General features: G+C 38.3%; 1 protein-coding gene across 5 annotated transcripts in view; it reads left to right on the top strand.

The window, feature by feature from the left end:
• Positions 1 to 19609, top strand: part of OSBPL6 (oxysterol binding protein like 6) — a 99191-nt gene that overhangs the window by 29767 nt on the left and 49815 nt on the right. For all 5 annotated transcript variants that reach the window (XM_076342532.1, XM_076342533.1, XM_076342530.1 and 2 more), the window contains exon 2: positions 18404 to 18641. In XM_076342532.1, coding sequence (XP_076198647.1) covers positions 18540 to 18641 — 102 coding nt within the window. In that variant the 5' untranslated portion in view covers positions 18404 to 18539. The remainder of the gene's footprint in view (positions 1 to 18403; positions 18642 to 19609) is intronic.

The raw sequence follows: 19609 nt of genomic DNA, 5'->3' as shown, positions 1-19609 counted from the left end.
TTTGCAGTCACTCACTGTTCTTAATGCAGGGTCTAGTTTATGGTTATTTGCTGCTTACTAAATTTAGATTGGACAGGTTTTTTTGCCTGTTTTTGAAACAAAAGGGAGGTATCTTACAGTTTGCTTTGGATTTGAAACTCACTTTTTGTAAATTACTCGTTAAGTTAAATTTTAAAAATAGGCTCGTCTGGATTACGTTTGGAAGTGAACTTCCTTTCATTTACATGGCATGTTTGTGGGCCAAGTCCAGAAGGCTACTCACATAGAAAAGTTGTGTTGCTAATCCGACTCCTTAGTGTTGACAAAGTGTAACTAATAAGAGTAAAAAGTTCTAAGTACCCCTTAGAATTACTGGCCTGTTCAGAGAGGTGAATACTTCATATGAACCCTCATTCCAACTTGTCTGATGCCGTGCAGAAAACACAGGTGTGGCATTGCCATCAGAGGCAGGGATAACCTAAACAAGTGAGGATGTGACCATCCCTGCTAGCATCTGATACTGGTACTTAATCCTCCGGTCCCTCTGGGATTTGGAGACTCTGTGTGGAGTGAACTGTAAGAGACTTGGAGCAGGTCCCTGTTTGGTTGTTTGTCCTACTCGTACCTAGATGGAAAACAGTCTGTATTTTGGTTAGATTTCATTGAGTTAAAAGTACGTAAGAATCATTTTGCTATTCTGATTTCTATTTCAAGTATGATAAAATGATTCAGTAATGAAAAGACTGGTAGAAAATTGTTTTATGGGCCATATATAGCAAAAGAACATATGGGAATTTACACGTGGAGGTGAAACAATACCAACACTTGCACCGTGTCTGGGACCGATGGTGTCAGCCAGGACATGAGGGTGGAAGAGTCCCTTTTTTATTCTGTTCAGGGCCGTGTGTTTGTTCGAGGAAAACGCTTTCACCAAAATGCTCATTTTCTTGGGTGGTCTTCTGGATAGTTACCGTACAGGTGAGGAGACTCTAAGTTAATAATTAATCAGTCAAACAGCTGAAGAGCAGTAAATAAACAAATACTTCATTTCAACTTTTAACTTTAATGAAATATTCCAAGATTTCAAAAGTATTTTTAGTGCCTTTTTTTTTTCTTTTCTGTAAGGGGTGTGTGCATGTGTACAAAAACTTTATTATGAGAAATTAGTCATAATCCTGGTTCCGACAGTGACAATTTCTATAATTTATAATATATAATTATAACTAACTTTCCACTGCTATTCCCAGTTTTTTGATAAAGAGATGATAGTACTTCCATGGCAATAGTCCAAAAAAAAGCAGCCTTTTGAATAGTTGCAGTAGCACAAGGCAGGAACAACTCCAACTTTTTTTTGTTTTCTTTTTCAAGCTTGTTACTGCAGTGTTGATCGTTCCATGAGCTGAAATGGCAACATATTTAGGCCTGCACTGTAGTTTAGTTACTCTTGGTCCATCTTGTGTTACCTCACGTGCATGAAAGATGACGTTTTCTGAGTTCGTAAAAAACCCATGTAGTTCACTGGTATATTGTGTGGCCTTTTAGACCTCTCCATGTGTATGATATAACATTAACTGTCTTCTAAAACAGGAAACACAGAAGAGGTTGAACAGTCAGGGCTTTCTGTTATTTTATTGATGTTCATAAGCATCAGAGGGCAAGATGTTATTTTAGATGACATCAGGTTTTCAGTTACTTGAGTTCAGACAGAACTCAAATCTAAATTCATCCTTAATTGATGTTACTTTTAACTGAATGTATTGGAGAAAGAAATATTACATTTCCTTTATGCATTAAGCAAGGTCACTATTCATGAAAAGCCATCACTTGGTGCTTGTGACTGGTGATTCATCCTGTCCAGCTGACCAGCGTGGAAATGGTCAAGACTGCAGAGAGCCGTCTTTCAGCTGTATTTGTGAACTTCATCAGTTTTCTGCACTAGAGTTGCAATTCTATCTACTACTAGATTTTGCATCTGTCACTATGTGCTGTCGCTGTAGCTGAGTCACTGCCTTTGGCCAGCGCAGGCCAGATGCTGGATTTGCCTTTTGGCTGTTCTTTTCAGTTGTGGCGTTTGCTATTCGCTTTGACGTTAATGGATATCAGACAGCAAAATGCTTGAGTGTTGCTTTCACAATTGAACCTCACATTTGGCTGCTCATATTTGGTTAGCAGCTGACCAACTCGGGGAACTTGTGCTTGCTCAGGAAAAGAAGGAAAGAATTTTTTTTCCCTATAATATCTATTCGTCTCCTCTCTCATCTTACCTTAAAAGAAACCTCAATTTTTCACCTTCCAAGTTCTGTGATGTGTGTCAAAGCTTGCTGCAGGTTTTGTATTCAGTCTACCTCACTGTTACTCTGAGAAGCTCTCCGAAAGGCACCTCTCTAATGATGTCTACTTCTACAAATGTAAAATGTGAAACTGTGGCATTTACAGATAGAAAAGCAATATATCATTTTATGTGTTACCTATTTTAAAGTTTTAAATTCACCTTAAATAATAAGAGGGCTTTTAAAACTGTTTTTTTCTTCTTATCAATGTAGTTTGAATGAAAAATATCTAAGTACCTTATAAATATAGCATGATTTGGAAAGTTCAAAAAATTAAATTAAAATGAAGAAATTTGATTTCCTGTATGATCCATCGAGTTTTTGAAATTAAAATATTTCCTTAAAAAAAAGAAAGGATTGTATTTCTTTTATTGGGTTAATAGACTGCTAAATAAAAGTTTCAAAAATTTGGAACTGAATATGAGATACTGTATTTGTGTGGTGTTTTTAATTAAGAATGTGTACTCAATTTTGATAAATATACCAGGTTACCCATATTTGTTGGTAACATTATATGGTAATAGTTATTTGCTGACAACATTAGCAAATTAGATGCAACCCTAAAAATGATTTAGTTTGTCAAAAACTGAATTTGTTTCTTACTGGTGAAACTGAAGAATTATTCTGGGTCTCTTTAAAGTTGTATTGAAAGTAGGCAGTTTGGAATTTTCTCTTGAGATCAGTTTGGGAATTTTACATTTTGGCACAAAAGAAAATGTATTAGTTCCTGGTAAATATTCTGCTAAAGCACAATGACAGTGTTGTGCATAATTGTCAGCCACTTGCCATTTAGAGCTTGAATGGAACTGTTATTTCAGATCATTAATAAGAACTTTGTGAGAATTGATTGCAACTTGCAGACTGCATCTGCTGTGACTGACTTGACTCTGTGCTAAAATTAAACTCCTTCTTAAAATGCTTTTGAGAAGTACAGCTGAAAAACACTGTGTAAGTGCTGATGTTGTTGCTGGCATCACTTTAAGCCCCTCATTACAAATTGTTTTGCAAGGGAAATTACAAATAGTTTGTGATAAAATGATAGTGTACGACAGGTTTAGTAGTGTTGAAATAGACATCTTTTGCTTGTTATGCCATTCAATTTTTGTTTAGATCAAGCTGAAGAAAAACTTTCTCATATCTCAGCCCTAGAGAGAGAAAGGCTGGGGCATAGACCTGTGTATTGCAAAGTGGCAGGGCGCAGATGTTCAGGTCTTTTCATTCTAATTGTAGGTTCTCTTTGTCTGTTTAATTTTTTCTTATAACTGGAATCTGCAGCCACGGCCTCTCCCATGAAGAGCAGTTTTTTGCAAATACAGAATATGTTTTAAATAGTTTCTAAAGTATTTGTTGCTGTGAGCTGACCTTCTAGGCTGTGCTGTGTAACATAAAGAAGTGGGGCATGTATAGAGCTTGGGTTAGAAAAGAAAAGATAAATTCAAAGGATCATGATAGTGTGCAATTTATGAGAGGAGCATGAACAAAGAAAGAGGAAAAGGGACCTGGCATGGTCATGAAATATAATGGAGTAACCGGGTCTGTAGGGAGGTACTGTGTACTTCGTGGTTGCAGGATGAGGGAGAGGAAGAATGAAAAATACTGGAGTTGGGGCAGAGAGGTTGAGCTTTGACGGGGATGGGTCTGCAGGACACAGAGTACTTGTGGGAATCTGGGGTGATGCAAGATCATGAACAGTGGGGAAAAATGAATTTGTAGTAAAAAATTAAGATGTTAGTAATATATAGTGGCATGTTAGGGATTTGTGTTTCTGCTGCTCTGTTATCCCTACAAGTCTTCCGTGCTGGTTATCACAGGTTATTTATATGGCACTCGGGGGATGGAGACATTATTAAGCATCAAATAGCTCGCAAGCACCTAGCAAGGTTGGCGGGTGTGAATGTTGGTCACTAGCACAGAATAGCCCTCCTCTCCGGCCTGTGTAAAACTAACCCATTTTTCAGTTGATTGACTGAGCTCGATATACCCTTTTTCTGGATTGCATAGCTGCATCTGAATATCTCAGTCTTACTCTTCGCTGCCATTGTACACATTGTGGTTTATCGTGTGTCAAGTAGAGGAAAACTAATTTCATGTCTTGCAAGTGGTGCTAGTGCCGCAGGTCATGCAATAATGATCATCACTCATTGAAGTGTTAAAAGGCAAGTAATTTTTAAAGAGAGATGAAACAGGATTCTCAGCTGGGCATTACTCACCTTGGTGCTTTCCAAAAGGTACTAAATGTAAGTGTCCTGTCCCTAGTTATGGGGAAGTGTAAGTAGAATTTCTGTATATTATGTTCAAAGTGCATAGCAATGTTTGATGTTAGGAGGGAAGGGTGGTTGTTTCCCAGCACACAAAGAAATAGTGGAGAGTACTGCTCGCCAGCTGGCATGTTTAATGTGTTGCTAAGTTATAGATATACCAGTGTTAACTGTGACCAAAGACTTTGTACTTTTTTTTTTGCGTGTTCTTATAGTTCAATCCTTCCTTCATCCCTCAGACTTTTTTGTTATAATTTGTGAAGCCTACACAGCTTTGCAAGGAGCGTATCTTTGGGAACCAGTGCCCTGCATAGCTTACACCAGCTTTGCGTAAATCTGATGGAAGAGTGTAGCGTGGGTTATTATGAGTATATAAGTGATTGGCTATTGTGAAATTCATCTGTGATTGGAATAATTGCTCAAGCATACCTCTAACCAGTATACTGTTGAAGCACACCGTGTCTGCTACTGTGTGCAATGTTGTTAAGCAGCATCCTGAAATCTAGAAGAGTATGAACAAGTGCATTGCTGTCGGAACTAGGGAAGTTACCTTACCATTGCGCTCAAGCAACCTTTCAGCCCTCCTCTTAATTACCTAAATACAGACCTTCCAGCACATCTGACTACAAAATGTTTGTCAATTCTTTAATTATGCCTATTCTTCTCTAAACCTTATCAAACTTATTAAAAATCTTTTAAAAAGGTGTGAAAACTGACATTAGATGCCTAAAGTCTTGTATCAATACTAAATACAGTGTATTTGTGCACTAGTAAATTTTGCATTTGAAGAGAGCTCTTCCATGTAGTAGGCAAAGGTTTAACAAGGGTCCTTGGCTAAGGTTTGAGGTTAGGCATACTTAAAGGAGAAATAGCATGCACATTCTTAAAAATGCAGGGAAATTAATGTTTGCAAGAACAACTTATGATTTGTGGTCACTTCCCACCACTGGACGCTTTTGCATGGGTGTTGGATGATTTGCTAAATAATATGGTTTATTTCAAACAGGAACTAAGCTGGAAAATTCCCTTGGTCCTTTTATGTTAGATGATTACAGTAGTCTCCTTTGGTTTTATAATCTGTTTATATATAAAAATCAATACATATTAGCAGTAGTTTTCTGTCTATAATATGTTTTGGAAATCAATGACTGATGGAGATCATACAGATTTTCAATGATGGGAATATTCTAGGACTGATCAGATTTTTTTTTTTTTTTTTTTTTTAATGTGTAAGGTGCCTGAGGGCATTTCTGTTCTCGTATTAGCTCATGCTTCATGCGCCAGCGGAGCGAATTTAGTGTAATGTAATTTCAGCTAAAATTATTAGTGGTGTTGGAAGTAGAGAGTTCCTTCTATGGCAAATGAATGTTACTTCTGAGTGGTTTTCCACTGTTTTTTTGTCAGTGCAGCTGAATGTTGACTCATTAGTATTTCAAAAGTAGGAAGGCTAGCTAGGCATATCTAGCTATTGATGTGTGCAGGACTTAGTGTTTAGTGTGATGATAGGAAATAGTATGTATTTCCCTCATGGAAAAGAGTCAAGAGATAACCAGCTGTGTATTAAGAGAAAAGGGTTGGTTTTGGTTGTAGTGTGGTTTTTTTTGTCACTGATTTGCTCTGTCAGGAAACTACTTTTGAGCAACTCACCCATTCTTGTGCTCAGTTTAATTCCCGTCAACATATCTTAGACTTTGGAGGAGCTTCAAAAGTGATTATTCCATCTCATGGTCTTCAGCCATGCCTGTGGTTCCTAATGTCTTTGTAAAGTGCTCGAGACATTTTTGGTACTTCCTTGACATGAACAATAATTGTCTATTTTTCTTTTCTATTTTTCTAATGAAACCGTCACTCAGTGAGGTGCAAAGAAATTCAGGTAGTAATGAGAGAAAAAAATGACTTTATGATGTGTTCCTGCTCTTCCTTGGAAACTTATGTTTTAAACATATGTGTCAGTAAGACAGATTTCTTTAAAGTGGTAAGAACAAATACTAGCAGTGATCAGAATATATATTTCTCTAGACTTGAAGAATATTTAACGTTGTTCCATACAAAAGATCAGGCTTAATAAATGCCTAGTGACATATAAGGATAAAATTGGAGAACCTCAAGTGGAGAGATTAATGGGGTGCACCAAAGATCAGGATTAAGAAAAAAGAGTTTTATTCCTTTTCGTTCATCCCTCTTTTTCTGGGTTGATTTGGGTTTTTTTTTGGTTGGTTGGTTTCAATTGTGGGAAGGGAGAGGGAGAGGCTGCATTATGATCTAGCCTGAACTCTTACCATGGAATAGGCCATTGGAGTGCCCTGAATGAATTCTTGCTTCCAAATCGGCAGTGATGGCTGAGCTTTGGAATATATTTAAAAAAAAAAAATTAAAAATTCCAGTCTTAACCTGAAAATGTCTTCTTATACCCCTACGAACACCCATTGTAATCCTCAGTGTATTTTATCAGTGTTTAATTATCATTACCATTATAAATCTGTGCCTTATTTCTAACCTGCATATTTTAATCTTTTTTTTGTCCCGTTAGATTTTGTTATACCTTTGAGAAGAATTCTAATAAATTCCTTTCCCCCCATGTAGTGGGCTATAGATTGTCATCCAGTGACCCTTCAATCTTCTCTTTGACAAACTAAATAGATTGACCTCTATAAATCTTTTATTAGTAGTGATGTTTTTCAATCTTGTCGTCATGCTCATGGTTCTCTCCTGAACCCATTTGTGAATGTCTTTGAAATGTTGGCAGCAGAACAGGACACAGTGATTTAGTAGCAGTCACAAAGGTAATACAGACTCCCTATTCCTTCTTGATATTTCCCAGATTATATATAAACCATTAACTATATTATCCCATGCAGCTGTGATCCATTGTGACACTTAGTGTTTGTCAAGCTAATTGCTTCCAAGAATAAAATTGCATCCTGTTTTTTGTTCTTGGATGTGACTTTCCGTTTAGCACCCCAAAAAATAGGTTCAGTGGAAGCTCTGACTAATCTGCCAGTTTTGTGTCTCCACTCTCCATGACCTGAGCAAACTCCATCAACTGCAGTCTTGTATTTGCTCCCATAAATACACTGCATTTATATTGAGACAGCAATGAGTTTTTGTGGCATCCTCCCTACAAGCATTTGATGATATGCCATTCAAAATTCAAGACTGATAAAATAGGCAGTTCTTAATTTGCTCTGAATCAAAATTTTACTTGGTAGGTTTGAAACATATAGCAAAAATGTAATGTTTGTGAGGTAGTGGAAGTAAAACATGCAGAGAAAGAAGAGAAAGGTTAATAAAAGAAGGGCAGTAAAATGCAGCCAGACATGGATTTCAAGGGCCACAAGCACCTATTAGGCTCCTGCACTTTAGTACCATTTTTCTGAAAACATATTGTAGCCCTTTTATAAGGGAAATTAGGTTCCTTGCTTTAGATCACTGTCCAGTTGAGACTCTAATTAAGAAGCAATTTAAGAGTCTTTAGGCTTCTGATCTATTTTTCTTTTGTCCAAGTTGCCCAGTGGTAAAGAAAAAATTCATTACTAAGATAAGGAAAAAAGAAAAAAAAGAAGTTTCGTTTTTTTTTTTAAAGAGATTGTTGAAAATTTTGAGGGTGTTTTTCCATGAAAAAAATCAGGATGCATGAAACTTTTTTTTTATTCTTTAAAGCATTTCCTGAGTTTTGGTTAAAATTTTCAATCTCTTTATGGCTTTTTTTCAAGAATTGAAAAATTTGATTCTTTGAAAAAATTTTGATGGAAACAAAAATCCCCCAGTAATGTTTTCAGTTTAAAAAAGGGGTGGAGGGATGGAATAGTATGTGTTGGGGTTGGTTTTTTTGTTTTTTTTTTTTTTTTGTTTGTTTGAAAAGGTGTTCTAGACTTACGTTAGTCTAGAAAGGATGATAATGTCCTCCAGTTACTTTTTCCTGTTTAATGTTTAACTGGTATATATTGCATATTTGTATTTATGTATTTGTAAATATGTATACATGCTTAATCCTCTACTCACAGCAATCTGTTACAAATGCATACAACACAGGTCGATATGCTGCCTCTGTAGTATGCAAAAAATGTCCATGCCATGCAAATCAATAATATTCTATTACTGTGATAGCCTGAGGAACGTGGAGCAACAAAGACATCCTAATGAAAATCCTAGGGTCACTTCAGCTATTGAGGCAATCCTCAGAGAATGCAAATGAGTTGAGGGCTTATTTTGAAATTATCATCTAAACTGGAGGTTTGGACATACTGGAACTCCACTAATTACCACGTATGCTTTGGGGCTTCTGGAAGGGCAGAAAACTCTGCTTAATTGTGTAGGCAAGCAGAAAATAGGAAAGGCAGATGTTGTACTGACCTCTTCTTGTCTGAATCTGATTATCTGTTTTTTGACCGCATCCATCTATTTGATGAAGTCTGTCATAATTGTGTATTTTACAGACTTATATGCCCATGCAAGTAATTTTTTAAAATATTATTTTTACTTTTTATATTATTGAGATGTACTTGCACTAGCCACTCGGGGGGGGGGGGGGGGGAGATATCTCAGTGTTAAAGAAATTATACCAGGTGTAAAGTGTTGGGGGGCACTACGTTCTGTTAAAGATGACATGAAAATAAGTGTCTCGATGTTTGCTGATACAGCAGTCTCCTGTGGAATATGCTGTTTAAGATGGAGAGACTATGTACAGAAGTAGACCTTCTTAAAAGCAAAAAACCCACAAGATTTCTGTCTCCCCCCCAAAAAAAAAAACCCCAACCCCAACCAACAACCAAACAAACCACCCCTTAACCCAACCACCAAAGCAAAGCCTAAGGACTTTAAAAACCACTGCATTTAATAAACTTAGTCATCGTTTTGGGAAACACCATGTTAATTAATTTTAATTTCTTTGATAATTCTTCCAACAAATGCTTGTTGTGGGAAGTTGTCAAATGTAGGGCTGTAAAACATGACTGCTGTGAAATATGGGGTTTTTTTTTGTTTTCCATTACTTTTGCTGCATTATTGACTATCAGTCAAGGAGAAGTGGTAGCCTAATTACGAATAGTGATACAGGTTTAGACTTTGCTCTGATTGACACAAACATTGTGTCTTAGCCAATTAATTATCTAATCTTGAAAGAGTTTACAGGAAATTGCATGTGTAAAATGGGTAAGTACTGCTTTTGTCTATCATCATATGAAATAAGACATAAAATAGCAAGGCTTTGGTTTTTTTATCAATTGAGTTTAGTGGTTGCATTGCTACAACGTACATCTAGTTATATATTTAGCTAAATTAGCAAACAAAGTAATCAGTGAGGGGAAGGAGATGAGCGCCCGCATCTAACCACGCAGTAAGCCTTGTAAGCGAACACGAGATCTCAGAGTTTTGGTGAAGCCCAGCAGCGGTGTGGCTGTAGGAAGGAGGCTGAGCGCATGCCCCAGTCACCCCACAGCGGAGAGGCTGCTGGTCAACACCATGATCTCGGGTAGGTCATCATCACTGCTGCACTTGGTCAGCGCAATTTGCTATTTCCATGATCATCGAATGGTTTAGGTTGGAGAAGACCCTTAAGATCATCGAGTCCAACCGTTAACCTAGCACTGCCACGTCCACCACTAAACCGTATCCCTAAGCACCACATCTACATGTCTTAAATACCTCCAGGGATGGTGACTCAACCACTTCCCTGGGCAGCCTGTTCCAATGCCTGACAACCCTTTCAGGGAAGAAATTTTTCTACCTGAAACTACCAGAAAGGAGGTTGTAGCGAGGTGGGTGTCGGTCTCTTTTCCTAAGTAACAAGTGATAGGATGAGAGGAAACAGCCTCAAGTTGCACCAGGGGAGGTTTAGATTGGATATTAGGAAAAATTTCTTCACCTTAAATACCTTCAGGAGGTATTTAAAAGGTGTGTAGACATGGCACTTAGGGACATGGTTTAGTGGTGGACTTGACAGTGTTAGGTTTATGGTTGGACTCGATGATCTTAAAGGTCTTTTCCAACCTAAATGATTCCATGATCATGGAAATTGAAAATTGTGCTGACCAAGTGCAGCAGTTTGGTCTGTATCAGAGCTTCTCTCCAGGGGTAGTACTGGACTTGACTAATTTCCTACCTACAGCCAGGTTCTAGATCCTCCTGAATATGGGATAAAGAGTGATTTATTGCAATATTTGGGCACAGTATGTATTGCTGTATAAAGTATCAGATTGAGAATTTGTATATGCCAATGTGGTTATGAATGCCTGCAATTAGACATGTACATTTGTTATCCAAACCTTGAATATGCAGCTTTTAAAATACTTGAAAGGGGCAATGGTAACACAGTCATATGAATTCTAGTATCTTCTACCTTAAAAACCATTTAGTGCTAGTAAGATTTCCCAGTTTTCCTGTAGCACCTCATTTATTCCTACTCATAAATATTGGACCTGAAAATCATCAGTGGTCCCCTTAGACCAACAGTGCTGTTTTGGTACCTATCTAGGGTTTAAAATTCACTGGTCAGAGGTCTAGGATGTGATTTTTGATGACTACTCTAGATATTAGCCTTGAAAGTTATTACTGGAGCAATTGTGCTATTAAAACTGTGCTAGAAAAATGTGGGAAATTGATTTTCCTGATGGGAATTACTGATTTTGCATTAAAAAAGAAAAGGTTGCTCAATTTTTTTCCCTATTGTCAACATGCCAAATGTAATCAATAATTTTCCTGAATCTGGAGTTGGCCCTTTATTATTTCTGACAGGACCTGCAAATAAAACAAACCTTAAAATGCATTGATTAAAGCCACTTCCTAAAAAGTTGATGTTTTGCTAAAATGATGTGGCTGATTCTCAAATAGTGGCTGTAAAGGGATTGGTTCACTTGTTTATTAAAAAAAAAAAAAAGACAAATTGCTTATTTCCCATAAGTGGTCTATTAAATCACCACAGCTTTGCCACTGCACTGAGATGTTTTATTTCCATTATATTCTTGTGTTTGCAACATTCATGTAAGGTAGAAAAGCATGATTATGATTTTCCTGCACGGAAGGTCAGCAGTAAAGGGGGGAACAGGCAGTTACACATTCCTCATAATGTGAGAACAAATGTTGGCCTCCACTGAGTGCTCAAATATAGAATGACCGTGTTACACAGCTGCAGAACACCACAGAAAACCTCTTCCCTCCCAAATGAAAAACGGCCCCATATTGGTAGATCAGTGTGAAGATGCTTTGCTTGAAATAATGCTGGTGACAGTCACATATTTTTAGTTCATTTATGTCTGGGGACTCAGTTCTGCCCCCTAAATTGTCTTCTCAAATTACTCCAATACTGCACAAGGTATTAAACAGTCTATAAAGCATTCTGGGCATTCTTGCAGAAAAGACTCAATCAGAGTGAGAAACAACATAACATTTATGACAGAAATCTGTTATTTGAATCCAGACTTCATTTGGAGTTACCCGTTGAGAGCTTCCATTTATCTGTTATATGACATGCAGGTTTATTTATAACTCTAGATTTACGCAAGTCATGTATTTGTACATTTTTGTCACTTCTACTAAGAGCTTTTTCACAAACCACACTGCAGTTGGTGCAGTTGCCCAGGCTCAGTGGAACATCTTCAGATTTTGGGGAGAGGACAGAGATTCCCTAACCAGTGTCAATGGACTTGCCATACAGTGGTGGCTCGTAAAGCGAGATAGCTGCAATATCCATACCTCTGATATTGCTAATATTCATTTCCACAGGCTGCTTCTCTCCTCTGTGTCACCCATTTATTTTGTGCAGTTTATACAGCTTGTGTTTCCCAAGTCTTACCCAGTTTGCTCCCTGGTGTATTATCTCATTTCACTCCTTATGTATATATCTCACTCAGACCTTTTAAACCTACTAACATTTCTCCGCCCCCCCCCCCCCCCCCCCATAAAAATAGCCTTTCTCCATTTCATACCTCCCCCCCCTTTTTTTTAAATTTTAGCCAGTAACATAAAAATACTCAATTTTAAAATGAAATTTCAAGTAATCACAATCTGTGTAACTCCAGATACAATGTCGCTTGTTCAGTGAATAAAACTAAGAGTAATGAATTTTTATATGGAGAGTCAGTATCTTCTTCAGTATTTTTATACTACTGAATAGTCCAGTCTACAGAATTCCTGGGAAATACTTTTAAAAGGTGTTGAATCAAACATATTGTTGTAACCTGGGATAGAAGGTGAAGAGAAATCAGTAAGTAGCTCTCAGTGCTTCCTTGTCTTTCAAACTATTTAGTGTAACATTGACATAAAAAATAATTATGCTATATCTTGGTACTGGATTGGTCATTTATTTTGATACATCTGAAATAATTTTGTTTCAGATGATAGAAGGCAGGACTTCTGGGTTAACATAATACCTAGTGTAAAAACCAGTGGTTTCTGATATGAGAAATAAAGCATGTAATTTTCCTTTATTTATTTATTTATTTAGACAGAAAGAGACTGAAAGAGACAGTAACCCTTTGTGGATGGAAAGGAAATGAAGAATGACTTTGTTTTTAAGACCTATTTAATACTTGATTTAAGATGCCGGGGGGGGGGGGGGGGGGGGGGGGGGAGGGAACAACCCACAACACTAATAAACTGAGAATGAGGAAAAAATAATTGTGTAGTAAAATATGTTTGAATCTGAGACTGAAGTAGAGAAAGAATGGGGAATCCCTCGGTTTCCACTTCTTTTTTTGTCAGGCTTAGACAAGCTGTAACAATTGAGAACAAGCACAAAAACATTATTGGGGAAAACCCCATGTTAAATTCAAAGGCTAGCTTAAAAAATAAACCTAGTGGGAGTGAACTGCAAGAATGTGGTGGAATAGTTCTCATTTATAAAAGAAGTATTCAGTACCAAATGTTTAAGAAAGAATAAACAATTTCTTAACTACTCAGTAAAGAATCTTTAGTATATTTCTTAATTTCTTACTGTAGTTTCTGTACAGTAATTTTGTATTCCTTTATGAATAGGATTAGATATAGATGTTTTGCCTCATCTGGAGGATGTTACAATCATGGCACATGGTATTTTTCCTTACGCGTCAGAGTTAAAAGACCTCACTGTGTGTTCTGTTACAAGACTTGTTCTCTCCTTCACTTTGGGCAGAGCATCTTACCTTTCTATATACATCACCTTACATAAAAAATAAGTAAATTAACTCAGAAGAGAATGTACTGAAGAACCAGTAAATAATTTTTATGATTACTAAATTACAAATAATGTTTTAAATCCAAAATAATTGAGATGCCAATGAGAAAAGTTGAAGACAAAACTCCCAGTTGGGCGATTGATACTTGAGATGACCAAAGTCTTTCAGCAGTGTCTGGTTTTCACATTCCAGGAATTCTGTCTCTTCTTATACACTGGAAGCAATAAATATATTTTCTGCCTTGGGAACTCATGGCAAAGCAGCTTTGAGGCAAGCCAATGCACAGTCAAATTTGATGGGCTGAATCAACTTATGGTCCTAAACTGACAGGTGGTTTTGAGCAGTTCATGAGGCATTTGGTTGGTGTGGTGCAAAATGCAGCCTACAGGTCAATGATATTTGGATAATCAGCAATTAATAACCAATGGCCAACACTGTTATCCTTGCTTTTGCCAGATAATACCATTCTTTTTGAGTTGTCCAACTGAAATCAATTAAAATTCTTTCAGATTGAAGACATATTTGCTGTGAAGTAAAGGAATGATAAAATCGGCCTGGTACAATGAGTCGGATGTTTTGGTCTTTGTCAGGAAACAGTATCAGAACAAATGCACAATTACTAGGGGGACACCCCCCCAAAAACCTAATGTCATAGTTTTTGAATGTGTTTTTAGATTTTTTATTATTTTCTAGAAATGTTCTACTGTGGTATATGGCTTTCTTCTTTTCCCACGGAAGTCAATAGCAAAATTGCCATTGACTGATGGAAAAAGCCCATGAAAAATGTCTCAAAAGCATTGGTTTCATTTTGGTAAATTGAATTTGTTGGCCAAAAAAATAGACTTATAATTGTTTGCTTCAGTCGTAGTTACAGAGAGACTGGTGTCTCTTTACATCAATTTCACTACATTTATTCCTTCTAACATGCTCTAAAAAAAGATGTATTACCCAAATTTGAAGCCAAAATTGGAAGATAAGCTCTTAGCAATATAGAGAAACAGAATCCAAATTCAATGTGCAAGAACAATAGCAAAAAGCTCAATGCTAGCTCTTGCTAGTTTGCATTAATATTTTTGTTATGCTTACAGTGCTTGTTTTTTCAAATATCCCACTTGCCTTTTTTTGACTTTTAACCCTAAACTGTTTCCCTATCAGAAATTTCTATGTATAAGTAATAGCAATTTTGTATTGAAGTCATTGTTGCTGTAAAGTAGGGCAAGAAGAAATATTTGCTTCTTGTAGTGTGAAGGGGGGTGGTTTAGTTTTATATATCTTTTTTGGGAGACTGCTATCAATAAATCAGTATGGTTTGAGCAAGTTGTTGGTTAGGTTCAGCTCTTAATGCTTGGACAACGGCACAGAACCACTGTAGAGTTTGGCTCACGTGTAAGCCACTATTTTATTTTTTTTAAATACCTTTCAAAAGAAAAAGCCCATACTTCACAGAATCTCAAACCTGGCAACTATTTACAGAACTGTTTTCTTGTGCACCGCTTGCTAGCATTGTGTTTGCTTCTTGCAACAGCACCTACGCTTCCTGAGAGCCTTAAAAACATGCTTGAAGTGCCAGATCACTGTCCTCCTGTGCCAATACTAAATATAAATTTTTCCACATGAGTCAACTGAGTGAAGATCAGTTTTAAAAAGGGTTTGATTTTCATTTGCCCGAAGGCTGCTCTGCTAAAAAATTTTTGGTGACCTCATAGCTGAAAGTGACTGAAAATTTGTCCTTTTAGCTATTAAATAACTCAACTGTTCTGCACAGCTTTGTGAACTAGGATTATAATTTTTATGTTCTAATTTTTGTAATTTGATTTTTGATTTATATGAAAATTGCATAGGCCTTGAGATATCACTGTTGGTACACCTCTTTGGCTAAAATTTGCCTAATGCATTTCTAGGATATGAAAATGCTGTTAAACTAGATCAGCAGTCCCTGGTATGCAAGGTAGAAGGAGAAGCCTCTCTTTGGGTGCAAGTTCATTTTGTTTTCTCTCTAAGTTCTGAAACAAATATGCTGTGCAGCTTGTTTCTTTCTTCCTGCAACCTCTGTCTTGTTGTAGCTGGCTCTAGCACAACACATCTTCTTAGGCTTCTCCTAGCAGGAACTTGTCATCCTGAAAAGAATAGAGAATTTGCCAAAATGTTCAGGCTACGTGGGCACCTTTTGCTGGTGGAACAGCCATGTCCTCCCAGTCATGCCACTGGGATGCTATGTGGGCTCTGTGGATATTATGCGTGATCTGTAGTTCTATGGGAGACTCCTTGTTGGAGATGGAAGCTCATCCATAAGATATGGATGAGATTCGTACTTCCAAAAGTGCTGATAACTAATAAAGTGAAGCCATTCCACTTTCCATAGTACAGCAAGCAGAAAAGGTGTCTGTCACTTACGAGTCATCACAGATCTCAGCTCCAGCAGGAGGGTGTTTGTTAAGGTGCAGTATTTGGAAGCTGGTGGCCGCAAGGCACAATGTTATTAATTATTTAGCTGCCTCTGTGTGAGTATCTGGGTTCAGGATGATATTCTTGCATGAATATCTGTTGTGACTGGAGAAGCTAGAGCTCCGTCTTCAATATGTCATAATTTCTTGAGCCTGCAGTCATGTCTGAGTGTTAGTTAATGTATTTTTGTCCTGGTCTCATTTAACATGGTGCAGGACAGCACCTTTCTCCACACTCATCTAAAGCTAGCTATGCTGTGCTGACCCTTGGTGTGCTGTCATCACAGTGTATGTGGAAGGGCAATATTTCAAAATTAGAGAGAGGGTGGTGGAGAAGATAGATGCTAGTTTCAAGCAGACAACATCATTCAGGGAACGATTTTATCTAAGGTTAATGGAAGATCAGACATAGTATCTATCAGCTGAAGCAAGATCAAAGTAATCTGTTTAAGCATTGAGACCTATAACTTCATTCCTGAACTGTCATGAGGTACTGGTGATGTACTTGCAACATTTTGGTAGTGTTTGACAGGTAGTGTTTGACTGTTTATTGATACAAATGTCCTCTGTGCTGCTCTAAGTATCTATTTTTCTGTTCTTGGGTGAAAATTAAAGGTTTGGGTAGAGAGAAGTAAGTGAGAGAAAGCATCTAATACTCGCAAAGAGGTAATACATGTAGCAGTGGCTGAGTAAACAGGAAAGAGAATGGCCCCTGTAGCTGTGGTGGGCTAGCCCTGGCCAGCAGCCAAATGCCTACCCAGCTGCTCACTCCCCCCTGTATCAGTGGCATGGGGCAAGAAAATAGGATGAGAAAGTTTGTGGGTCGAGATAAAGACAGGGAGACTGCTTATCAATTACTGTTGCAGGCAAAACTCAGCTTAGGGAAAATTAATTTATTGCCAATTAAAATAGATTTAGGTAGTGAGAAATGAAAGACATTAAAACAACACATTTCCTCCCATTTTTCTTGGGTTCAACTTCACTCCTTCATTCCTGACACCTCTAGTCACTCCCTGCCCCAAGTGGCATGGGGGGGAGTGGTGTTTGTGGTCAGTACATAGCAGTTTTTCCTCACCACTCCTGCCTCCTCACGCTTTTCCCCTGCTCTGATGTAGGTTCCCCACGGGCTGCAGTCCTTCAGGGAAAAGTCTGCTCAGCGTGGGTGCTCCATGGGCTGCAGTTCCTTCAGGACTATCCATTGCCTCCATGAGCTGCAGGGGAGTCTCTGCTCTGGCTCCTGGGGCACCTCTTCCCCCCTGCTCCTTCTCTGACCCTGGGGCTCACAGGGTTGTTTGTCACTTGTTTTGTTCCTCCTCCTCTGCCTTTACGGTGTTTTCTGCCCTTTCTTAAATATCTTTTTGCTGACAGGCTCAGCTGTGCTCTGTGGTGGGGCCGTTGATGGAGCCGGCTGGAACTGGCTGTGTCCAGCTCGGGGCAGCCCCAGCCCCTCCTCACAGAGGCTGCCCCTGCAGCCCCGTGCTGCCAGACCTGGGCGCTGCACCCAACATGGCAGCCCAGAGTATCTATGTTAGGCCCTGGGTAGCTCCTGCCTTCATCAATACATTTTTTTGTACCTGGGATTCAACAAATATACTGAAGTTTTTGTCCAGATGAAAAGATTAATACCCCCGGCCAGAGTCTTGTGGCTGAAAGTGTTTTTTGGTCAAAACATTTTGTATTATCTTTCAGTCGTCTTTGAGAGCACGACATGAGCATGTGGTTGAGCTCTGCACCATCTGAAAGGTGCTGGTTCCTGAAACTGGGTTGTCTACCTCTTCAGTGAGGCCACCATCTTTGAAAGAGCAACCTGCTTTTAAAAACTAACTTGCAAAGTCCTTAAGCTAACTGCGGGATTTTTAAGAAGTACTGATTATAATGGGGTGTTCAGTGGTATTTGTGTTGTATGGGAAGTCCCAAGGAGTTACTTGATAATGTTATGATATTATGCAAGATGGGATAATGACCCCTTGTCAAGGATTTGTAAACTTTGCCTGAGAATTGCTGTAAATTCCTTAAGCCTTTCAGTAGGGGTTTTTGAAATAATGTAATACCACTTTCATAGTCTGTGAGAATGCAGAATAATGTATTTGTGTTTGTACGGGGTAGTTGTTAGGAAGGGAAGTAAAAAACCTGGGAGATCTGTTGGATTAAATAGTGATTGTCAACAGATTTTTTTGCTGCAGAGCTACTTTGGAATGAGGGTGTATTCATTCACTCTTTCTCTCACATTTTTCTTTATTAAGGTGCAGTTCAGCTGAGATTGAATTCCTCCTTGGCTGTCCATAAACTGTGAAACAGAAGGATGCAGAAGACTATACCTTGCCTTTTTGTACATGAGTGATAAGAGCACAAGATCATTACTACAAGTTTGCTGCAAAGATGAGTTCAGAGGAGAAGAGTGTATCTCCAGCTCACAAAACGTCCACTCCATCACATAGAAGTGCCTCCTCTTCATCATCGTCTCAGAGGGACAGGAGGCAGGTAAGGAAAAGATCTAGACGTTTGTAACATCTGGTGAAATGATTCGTTTATTCCTGTAATGTGGATGTTAGTTCTCACTAGCTCTAAGTTCACTTGCTTATAGCACTAGATGATATCACTATAGCCAAGAACTGTTGATTTAAAAAAAATTTTTTTTCCACTTTCTAAAGTGGTTTGAAAAAGATTCAGAAGCAACATGGGCCCTATGTGTAGCACTGGAGCGGGAAGGATATAGTCATGTGGCCAAGTAGGAAACATGCTTTGAAGTCTTTTGGGAAGTGGTTTCTTAGGTTCATGCTGCCAACAGTTGCTTCAAATTGTTTTGTGTCTGTCCTGGTTTCAGCTGGGATAGAGTTAATTTTCTTTCTAGTAGCTGGCATAGTGCTGTGTTTTGGATTTAGTATGAGAATAATGTTGATAACACACCGATGTTTTAGTTGTTGCTAGGTAGTGCTTACACTAGTCAAGGACTTTTCAGCTTCCCATGCTCTACCAACTGAGAAGGCTGGAGGTGCACGAGAAGCTGGGAGGGGGCACAACCAGCACAGCTGACCCAAACTGGCCAAAGGGACATTCCATACCATGTGATGTCATGCTCAGTACATAAACTGGGGAAAGCTGGCCGGGGGGGCCGCTGCTTGGGGACTGGCTGGGCGTCGGTCAGCGGGTGGCGAGCAATTGCGCTGTGCATCACTTGCTTTGTATATTCTTCTTATTGTTATTACTAGTAGTAGTAGTAGTATTTTATTTTACTTCAATTATTAAACTGTCTTTATCTCAACCCACGAGTTTTCTCACTTTTACTCTTCCGATTCTCTCCCCCATCCCACCGGGGGATGTGAATATCTCTTTTTCGAACTACAGAGATGTATTATCTTTTTACAAGGTGATATTTCAATTCAAATATCATATTGTTCATCCTTTATGGAAGCACCTAACATTTTAAATATTATTTGGTTTACTACAAA

The sequence above is a fragment of the Aptenodytes patagonicus genome, chromosome 6 (assembly GCF_965638725.1).
Source record: "Aptenodytes patagonicus chromosome 6, bAptPat1.pri.cur, whole genome shotgun sequence".
Lineage (NCBI taxonomy): Eukaryota > Metazoa > Chordata > Aves > Sphenisciformes > Spheniscidae > Aptenodytes > Aptenodytes patagonicus.
Note: the sequence above shows the minus strand (reverse complement) of the source record. Positions and strands in the feature narration are given on the sequence as shown.